Below are 8,949 nucleotides of genomic sequence, written 5' to 3'. Positions count from 1 at the left end.
CAGATGTAAGACTTAGAGATGACTGCTTCCAAGGTAGTATCAACAGAGATCTTTACAAATGACAACGTTAGATTTCACACCCGAATTACGCGTGGAAAGGTGAAACACCAACGCGGCAGGCAGCCTTTCTAAAAAGCTTGCTGTAGGAAAGATAATGACAAAATAGGGACCAGTCCTGGTTTCATCAAGAAGCTATTATGACGTCTGATTTGAAACCATATGTAAATACAGTAATCTGAAGGATTTAGCAAAGATTTATTTATTTTTTTCCCATTTCCAGTCTTTTAAAGTAGACACAGAATTGCTTAGAATAAAGCTGATTTTAAAAGCACACACAAGTTGGGCACAAAGGAGAGGATTAAATTCACCAATGCAGAGTGACAGAGGAAAAGACACTGAGCAGGTGCCTTCAGCAGAAAACTGATCATCCAAGGTGATTACCTAATGATCGGAGTCTTAATTCCTTATACTGCAAAAGCAAGAAGAGTTTAGTGTATGAACTGTACAGCTGTTTATAGCTCTATCTTGGTTTCTGTTGATTATGAACAATTAGTATAGTTATGTATAATCTTTAGTAGACAACCTGCATCCATTTAAATTAAATAATACTTTCTACAATAGTGTGATATATAAGGCCACAATATTTATTTTGGACAAACCCCTTAAAGTAGCGATTTTATTATCAATGTTATTCATTCTTTTGAAATATAAAGTACTTCAACTGAACTAAGGTTGCAGATAATTTTTAAAATACAACATACATCATGACTAGGATATTAAAATTATTTATATTCAGATATTTATATCTAATATCCAATGAAAATTCACTACCAAATTTTTACAATAGATATCAGTCTGACATGCTTATTAATTGATCTCATAGGTATAATTATAGATCAACATGATTTTAGTGTCTGTCGTTTTGTTTTACTAAATTAGGAACACAGCATTTACAGAACAAATAAACACAAGTGACGCGGCCACCCCAGGATCTAACGGCTCTTCAGTGAGCTGCCTTGCAAGCTCAGAAGTAATCCCACTAACGAACCAAGTCAGACTCCAGTTCTTCATCAAAAGGTGCTGGTGGAGGTTGTCAGGCGCCTTCCAATATAGATCCTTAACAGAAAAAGTAATCAGTAGTTAATATATCTTGTGATTCCCAGGAGATTGTGTTCCAGCTGAAACAGGGTAGCTCGCTGTGGTTAGAGCTTATGCAAGGGGACTGGAGATTTTATACCCATTATAAACATGTTGTAATGAATCTATCTATAATCCTTTACTGAGTGTTTTATCAATATGTATTTTGTATTAATTAGAAAACATCAGATTGTATTCTTGCATAGAAGGATCACCAAACTGAAGCACTGTTTCCAGACAGAAAGCTGCTTTGTTCCAACTCAGTGCTGGGGGATGTCACCTACCAGGGCAAGATGGTGTTGCCAGTTCATCGCCACCAGCCTCACCAAGGCCAACCGCTTAAAAATGAAGACCCTGCCTCACGTGGTTTAAGTTTGGTAGTGGGAGAGATGTCCCAAACTAAAGACGCAGGAGTGTCAGAAAAGGCTTCTCGGCAACAGAGAGGCTCGCTGCAGCTGACCAGCGGGCGTCTCTCCAGGAGGGAGGAGGATGGGTCTCCAGGAAGGGGCAGAATCGGAAGCCTGGCTGGCCTGGCCTGTGGGCAGTGGTGGGCTGGGCACTGTGAGCACAGACCTTGCTGCCGCAGCTTTCGGAGCAGATTTTATAGTGCGGTTCTGGAAAGCTGCTGAGGGGTGTGGGTCGCCAGTGGCAGTATCAGGCTCTGAAAACCTGGGCAGGACGGAGGATAGTAAGTAGTTGGGAAGTAGTGGCTGCAGAAATCCATCCTGAAAGGAAGGGCTAAACCTCGTATTTAAAATGAGGATCCTAAGCCTTGCCCCCAGAGTCTGCTTGACAGTTCTGGAAAAGGCTCCAGAGAGCAAACTGCCTCGTGATGCAGTCTGTGGGTCTGACTCCAAAAAGCACTGGCAGAAATAAAGGTGATGGGGGTGGACGTGAGAATGTGTACAAGAGCTAGGAGAAAGCCGTACACGTGGGAGGGCGAGGTGGAGACACGGGCAGCACTCAGGCCCCGGCCAGGAAACTCAGTGGCTTTTATCCCGTTTCCTTCGACCCCAGATGTGAGCCCTCTGGCCCACGGAACCCACCTGCCCCCAGTGGCATTCCAGTCTGTCCAATACACGGCAGCCACAGAACACCGTTTGCACACCAGGACTAGACCCCTCCTCCCCACTGAGAGAGGCTGGGACCAGCCCAAGGACGAGTGGTTTTGGCTTCCCGCTCTGGCTCTTCATCACTGCTGTAGCTAAAGCTCTTGAGAATCCACAGTGGCACCTGCCTGGTCTCTGTTTTCTGCAGAATTAGTTAGTATAAGAAGCCAGAAAAGGTCAGGCATGGCGGTTCACGCCTGTAATCCCAGCACTTTGGAGGCCGAGGTGAGCGATCACTTGAGTTCGAGATCAGCCTGGGCAACATGGCGAAACCCCGTCTCTGCTAAAAATACAAAACTTAACCAGGCGTGTTGGTGGGCACCTGTAATCCCAGCTACTCAGGAGGCTGAGGCAGGAGAGTCGCTTGAACCTGGGAGGCGGAGGTTGCAGTGAGTGGAGATCGCGCCACTGCACTCCAGCCTGGGCAACAAGAGCGAAACTCAAGCCAGAAAAATCGGAGACCGCATTGGTTTCTTTATTGCTGAGAGTTAAGTAGAACAACGGTCTACAGCAGACGGCTGGGGGCGTTCCCACCATGCAGTACTACGCAGAAATGAGACTGCTTTTAACTACACACAGGACAGAGAGGTCAGACATAAGAATCCCTGCTGTGACTCCATTTATATACAGTGAGCGACAGGCAGACGCGTCCATGCCAGACGGCACTACAGGGCGCCTGTGCTCGGGCCTTTTGGGGCTGGTGGTTTCTTGACCTGAACAGTGACTGTGTGGGTGTGTTTGCGAAAATGCGCCAAGCTGTAACTGATGATCTGGACTTCAGGAAATAGTTTACGAATAAATCACCGCGGCCCAGAACTGCCCCACGACATGCCATGACGGGAGTCACAGAGTCACATCACCTACCCCAATCCGATGGCCAGCAAATGAGAGAGCAGCAGAGACGGAAGGAAAACCTTCAGAAATTCCGCAGAGAATATGCCCCCTTTCTTCATGACGCTCGTGTTCCTCATGCTGAGGGTGGCCGTGCGCTTCGGGTGTTTAAAGAGGAACTCCCTGAGGCGGGAAGAAACGTGTCAGCCGATGTGTCCTCTGTCAAGGGGAGCCCCCGTGACACTGAGAACACACTCACTTGGGAGGAATATTTTCCGGCCGACTTGACCAATCCCATATCCAGTCTGAGTTTTTCTTCAAGATGCTTTCCACTTCTTTCCTTCTCTCAATATCATCTTCCTCAGACTAAGAGAAAGTCGATGTTAAATGCAGATTAATGTGCCACGCATGACACCAGAAAGCACCCGCCTCCCACCGGAGCTTCACAACCGCAGGCTCCATTCAAGAGCCCAGAGGCGCGTGTCACGGCCCCGGACTGTGGTCCAAGGGGAGTCCTGGGGCTGGGGGCCTTCCCCGGGCCGCGCCGCACTCCCGACTCCCGGCTCCCGGCTCGCTCGCCGCCTCCGGGGACAGATCACCTCGGGGGAGTCCCACCCAGGGCGTAAATACATCTGGTTCACTGTGAGATGCTGGGGTACTGACAGCAGCAAATGCGGTCCTAGGGAAGTCACGTGACATGAGGGCAAAGATGGTGACTGCAGCACTGGTTATAACAAAAGAAAATGAAAACAGCCAAAAATGGCTCAAAACAGGGACATGACGAAGGAAACGGACACTGGACAGTGAGCAGGTTTACAAGATGCTTCCAGGAAAAGCAGGAGGGAAAAGGCAGAATGTACACATAACCACGGCTGCGGCCAAATCCTCAGAATTATATAACAGCACGAAACATTAAAGAGGATTTTAAATCCGAGAGTCTCAGTGTTGTTCTCTACTTTTTTGCATTTTCAGAATTCTGTACCTGAACATCTAATTCCTTTTAAAACTAAGGGGAAAATTTTGTTTTAAAACAGTGAAAACAGCAATACTCTGTCTCAAAAAAAAGAAATAAAATTGAAAAGGAGAATATAGCTCCCCAAACCCACCAAACATCTGGGTATACCCAAGCTGGATATAGCCCCATGTGCCGAGGAGCAGGTCGCACGCCCTGGGGTGCACCCACACATCCACAGCCAGGGCTCCCGAAATCATGCTGCGCTCTGGAACCCTTGGAGTGGGGCCAGGGGGATGTCCCTGAGAAGGCCTGGGTAACGGACTCCTTGTTTCCTTGGTGAAGGAAGCCTTGAAGGAAGCCTTGAGGGAAGCTAGCACTGAAGGGCCAGCTACTAATCCTGCCTGGAAGGCCATGCTTCCTCACAGCGCTTCCAAAATACAGAACACGGTCTGTCGTTAAAGTTCTCACCATCAACAAACACCCAAGAAAACATTTATCACGCATCTCATCTGCAACAAGGTAAGTAAGGTACTACCAGATATAACTGAGCAAGACAGTACTGATCACTGCCTCGAACCCTATCTGCAGAGTACGAAGGGAGAATGATAGTAAACCAAGGCAATGACCCCACGCACACTTTTTCCTCTAAGACTCCGCTTTCACAACAATGCTGAATGCCGGCATGTAAAGCCCATCAAGTATCTGTTAACATTAGAAAAGTCATCTCAGGCTGGACACGGACTCACACACCTGTAGTCCCAGGATTTTGGGAGGATCACTTGAGCCCTGGAGTTCAAGACCAGCCTGGGCAACACAGGGAGACCCTGCCTCTACAAAAAAACTTTTTTAAAAAAGATGATCTTACACTAAATCACCAGGTTGATCAGCCACGAATGCTGCACTGCTCAGGCACCAGTTAGCTCAGGACTAATGCTAGGAAAGGCACAGGGTGTAATTTCCAGCAGGCAGTGACAGTGTCTGACGAGGAGGACACCTCAGAGTCACAGCCACACTGACCGAATGGCCTCGAATGGCCTCAAATGGCCCCGTGGGTAATGCCTGAGTCCCACACAGCATGCAAGCATTAAAACCCACTCACTGTCCAACCAACAATCACAAGGAAAGACCAGCTAGTAGCTGGCTCACTGCCACCCTTTCCAGTGGTCCCTCCCTCCCTCTCTAGACTGCAGCCACCAGGGAGCCCTTCCTCCTTTCGGGTGTATCCCTGATGGCAGGCAGGGGCAGGAGGCCTCGCTGCGTGTCCCACTCGGCGCCGCCCCCGTTCCGCTGAGTGTCCAGCCCACGTGCTTGTGGATTTTTTTTGTTTTTTTTAAAGACAGGAGACGCCCTTACAGCCTGACTTTTCTCTGAGGTGCTCAATTACATTTTAAACTGTTTCCTGTACAAACAGATCACAAATACTTGTAAGTCGCATTCTTCTTCCAGCTTACCTGTGAGCTGTTTTTCTCTCCAATGCTATGGGTATCTGTTTCAGAAGCTCTGTTAGTATCTTGTGGTGTCTGTGAGCGAGGTGGGCTTGGCAATGTGAATAGAATGAGAAAAACAGAACATCATGTGAACATTCATTCTATCATTAGAAGCTCAAACCCCAAAGGCCTCCAACCGCCTCCGTGATGAGGGGCTCCAGCCAGTATGCGTCTTCCCTTCCACCCAGCACCAGCCAGAGCCAAACCATTCCTTAGCCCTTTCGGCTGAGCCCGACAGGAGTTAGCTAGCCAGTCTTCCAGAGAAGAGGCGGGGGGGAGGCAACTGGCGAGCGGCTGGCTTTGTCACCTGCCGCCTTCACGGTCTGTTGCACAGTTCTCAAGGGCACGCGACCTTTGACCACTCAGCCACTCTACCCTGGAGTCGCTCAGAAGTGCTGCTAACCAGGAACCACTCCTCCTGCGACCACAGCCCTGCTGAGGCACGTGAGTGCGTTTCTCAGAGCGGGGTTCTGGCTGTTCTGCTGCCCACTGGCGACTTGAACATGGCTCCCCACAGACTGAGTCCCAGGACGCTGCATCCCCAAAGAGGACAGCAGGAGCCACTCCCGAACGTGGCCTGAGGGGAACAGCAGCCCCCTCTCCTAGAGGTGGCACTTCCCGCTGTGACTGTCACCCACTGAAGACATCAGCACTGTAACACATACACTTGCTGACGTGCACCTACCTGTCACAGTGAGAACTCTTGGAGCTACTCCGTCCAGACTCATGCTGTGCGTCCAGCAGTATTTTTTCCATGTCACCATTATAAATAGAAACCGAGGCTGGAACGCTGCTCCCGTTCCCATTATTGCTAAAGTGCAATTCCACCCAGGAGCCTGTTGGGGACAAAAAAAGGGGCACAGATGGAATTTTCTACCCACTCTGGAATCTGGTCTTAATATCTAACCAGCCTGCCCTTCCATTTCCAAGAGGTAGCAATGGTGACACACCAGGAACCATCCCTTAACCCCACCTTGAAGACATCCCTCTGCCTACTCGCATGGCAGTGACTGTCTACGCACACACTCCCTGCGTACAGGAAGGAAGCCTCCTGGGGCTGAGACCACGTATCTGTCCATGTCTTGCAGTTTCTTTATACCAAGCAAATGTCCAGTAACTCTGCTGAGTCACCAGAATCCAATTAGAATGTTTTCTTGCAGTGAGCTTTTATAAGAAAAAGGCTATTATTTGGAAAAAGGGGTCTTAAAAAAATAATGTCAACATAAGCTTAAGGGATTTACAGTTTTCTTTAAAAGGTTTGAACTGTATTTTCTGTTTCTTTTAGAGACGGAGTCTCACTTTGTCAGCCAGGCTGGAGTGCAGCGGCACAATGAAGGCTCACTATAATCTCAGACTCCTGGGTTCAAGCCATCTTCTAGCTGACGCCTCCGGAATAGCTGGAACTACAGGCATGTACCACTACTGCTGGCTATTATTTTTAGGAGATGGGGTCTCGCTATGTTGCCCAGGCTGGTCTCGAACTTCTGGGCCCAAGCAATCCTCTCACCTCGGCCTCCCAACGTGCTGGGATTGCAGGTGTGAGCCACCATGCCCAGCCTCTATTACTTGTATTGTGTGGCTTACTTTGCATGTATTTAATTTCTAACAATGTTGAACAGGATTTTACAAGTTTGCTAGCCATCTGGATAGCATCTTTTTTGAACTAGTTCTTCAAATCTCTCATTCTTCTCTATTATCTCTCTTATTTATGGGCATCCAGCAGTATTTTTTCCTTGTCACCATTATAAATAGAAACTGAGGCTGGAACACTGCTCCCGTTCCCTTACTGCTAAAAGTGCAATTCTGGGATAATTCTATACTCTAAATATGCATTTTTCTGGGATAATTCTGTACTCTAGATATGCATTTTTCTGCATATTTAAATGTGTTGCAAGTAACTTTCACTTGGTAGCTGGTTCTTTTCACTTATCATGCCTTCTGATGTACAGAAGTTCTTGATTTTAATTCAGTCAAATGTAGCAATCCCTTCCTGAGCTGAGCTATTCTATTCTATTCTGTTATTTTCACATAGCTCTACTGTTACGACATTCACATTTAGATCCAAAATCTATGTGGATTAATTTTTCCACTGATGTGATACGGATGCCCCATTTATTGCAGGCAGCTCCCACCTCGCCTCTGCTCTGGGCTGCTTCCGTTGTCAGACATCAAGCGTGCACATAGGCACATGTCTATTTTTGGGCCCAGGATAATTTCTCTACTTTGTGTCATAGGTTTATTTATTTAAAGCAAATCTGGTAAAAGCTTCCTCTGGTAGTGTATGGAGGATGGAGTGCAGCAGAGGAAAGTGCAGGTCACAAAAGATGGAGAAACTTACGGAGGAGAACAATGGAATTATCTCATTTTGCAGTCACTATAATTTGAGTAAGTAGAATAATCACCCTGAGCTGCTGACTGTCCTTAAACCAACACAGCACTACTAACACCATGCTATTAGGGGGAACAGAGCAGGCTCTTCATCCGTCATGTTCACTGGAAGCAAAGGCAGGTGTTCAACTTTCCACACACACTAGGCATCTCTCCTGAAAGAGGCCTGGCCCAGCCTCAATACACCACTTGTTGCTGAGTATATTTCATATTAACCAGAAAAAAGCAAACCGAAGGCCCAGGAAGGAAATGTGGATCTGCAACTTATACCATCAACAGCCTCCCAGTAAGTTGCTAATGAAATGATCACACAAATTTTCAAATTAACACATGATGTTCTCTTTGGCCTCTCACGTTGCCTCATGTCCTGGCCCACAAGAAGCACATCCCTAATACAAAGGCAGGCCAGGGTCTGTCCTGGAGCCTGGAGCTCACTGCAGGAGAAAGGCCCAGGCCAGTCTGCCCCACACTCTGGCAGAGGCTACACAGTGCCTTCCGAGATGTGTAGACCACACCATCTGACTAGACAGTATTGCCACAAGTGTTGTTCAGATATCTGACGATATGAAACACAAATGGAGCTTGAAGATGTCTCTTGCCCGATGCCACTCTTAACATCAAATGTGGGACACCAAGTCACCACCACCGGGGTGTCCAACGATTCAATTCCATTCTATCTACCTAGACTTAGTGTCGAGCCCACAAGACTGTTCCCACAGATGCAAGTGGAGAATGGGGTGTCCAGGTTACCCACGTTTTTGCCAGTCCCTCTACCTACTCGGGATCCCACACACACCCCTCAGGTTCAATAATTTGCTACAACTCACAGAACTCAGAAAAACATTTTACTTTATCAGTTTACCAGAAACAATTACAGAGCGGCCAAATGGAAATGACATACAGCCCAGATCCCCACCCACCCCACACGTCCCAACCCTAACCCCAACCACGCTCTCTGAGACGAGACCCCCACCTACCCCACATCCCAACCCTAACCCTAACCATGCTACCCGCACCTCATGGCTCCCCCATCTCCATCTCC

The 8,949-nt window shown here is 47.8% G+C and overlaps 1 protein-coding gene across 1 annotated transcript; it reads right to left on the bottom strand.

Annotated features, from left to right (window-relative positions):
• Positions 1 to 234: 234 nt before the first annotated feature.
• Positions 235 to 6,493, bottom strand: LOC113223599 (BCL2/adenovirus E1B 19 kDa protein-interacting protein 3). Its single transcript, XM_026453017.2, has 5 exons — positions 6,205 to 6,493; positions 5,484 to 5,568; positions 3,337 to 3,443; positions 3,111 to 3,260; positions 235 to 1,116 (listed from the first exon to the last, which is right to left on the bottom strand). Exons 1-5 carry the CDS (start codon positions 6,273 to 6,275, stop codon positions 1,071 to 1,073), a joined length of 459 nt encoding a protein of 152 aa, XP_026308802.1. The 5' UTR covers positions 6,276 to 6,493; the 3' UTR covers positions 235 to 1,070.
• Positions 6,494 to 8,949: the final 2,456 nt, after the last annotated feature.

The sequence above is a fragment of the Piliocolobus tephrosceles genome, unplaced genomic scaffold (genome assembly GCF_002776525.5).
Source record: "Piliocolobus tephrosceles isolate RC106 unplaced genomic scaffold, ASM277652v3 unscaffolded_41888, whole genome shotgun sequence".
Taxonomy (NCBI): domain Eukaryota; kingdom Metazoa; phylum Chordata; class Mammalia; order Primates; family Cercopithecidae; genus Piliocolobus; species Piliocolobus tephrosceles.
The sequence above is the reverse complement of the archived record's forward strand: the minus strand, read 5'-3'. Positions and strand labels throughout refer to the sequence as shown.

What these genes read in the sequence shown, in the direction of transcription:
- LOC113223599 (XM_026453017.2), bottom strand. Translation starts at nt 6,275, where the DNA reads ATGGAAAAAATACTGCTGGACGCACAGCATGAGTCTGGACGGAGTAGC. An exon ending in CCGGAAAATATTCCTCCCAA is followed by an intron (nt 3,261 to 3,336) that starts GTGAGTGTGTTC and finishes TTCCCGCCTCAG; the next exon opens with GGAGTTCCTCTTTAAACACC. An exon ending in TTGCTGGCCATCGGATTGGG is followed by an intron (nt 1,117 to 3,110) that starts GTAGGTGATGTG and finishes TTTTCTGTTAAG; the next exon opens with GATCTATATTGGAAGGCGCC.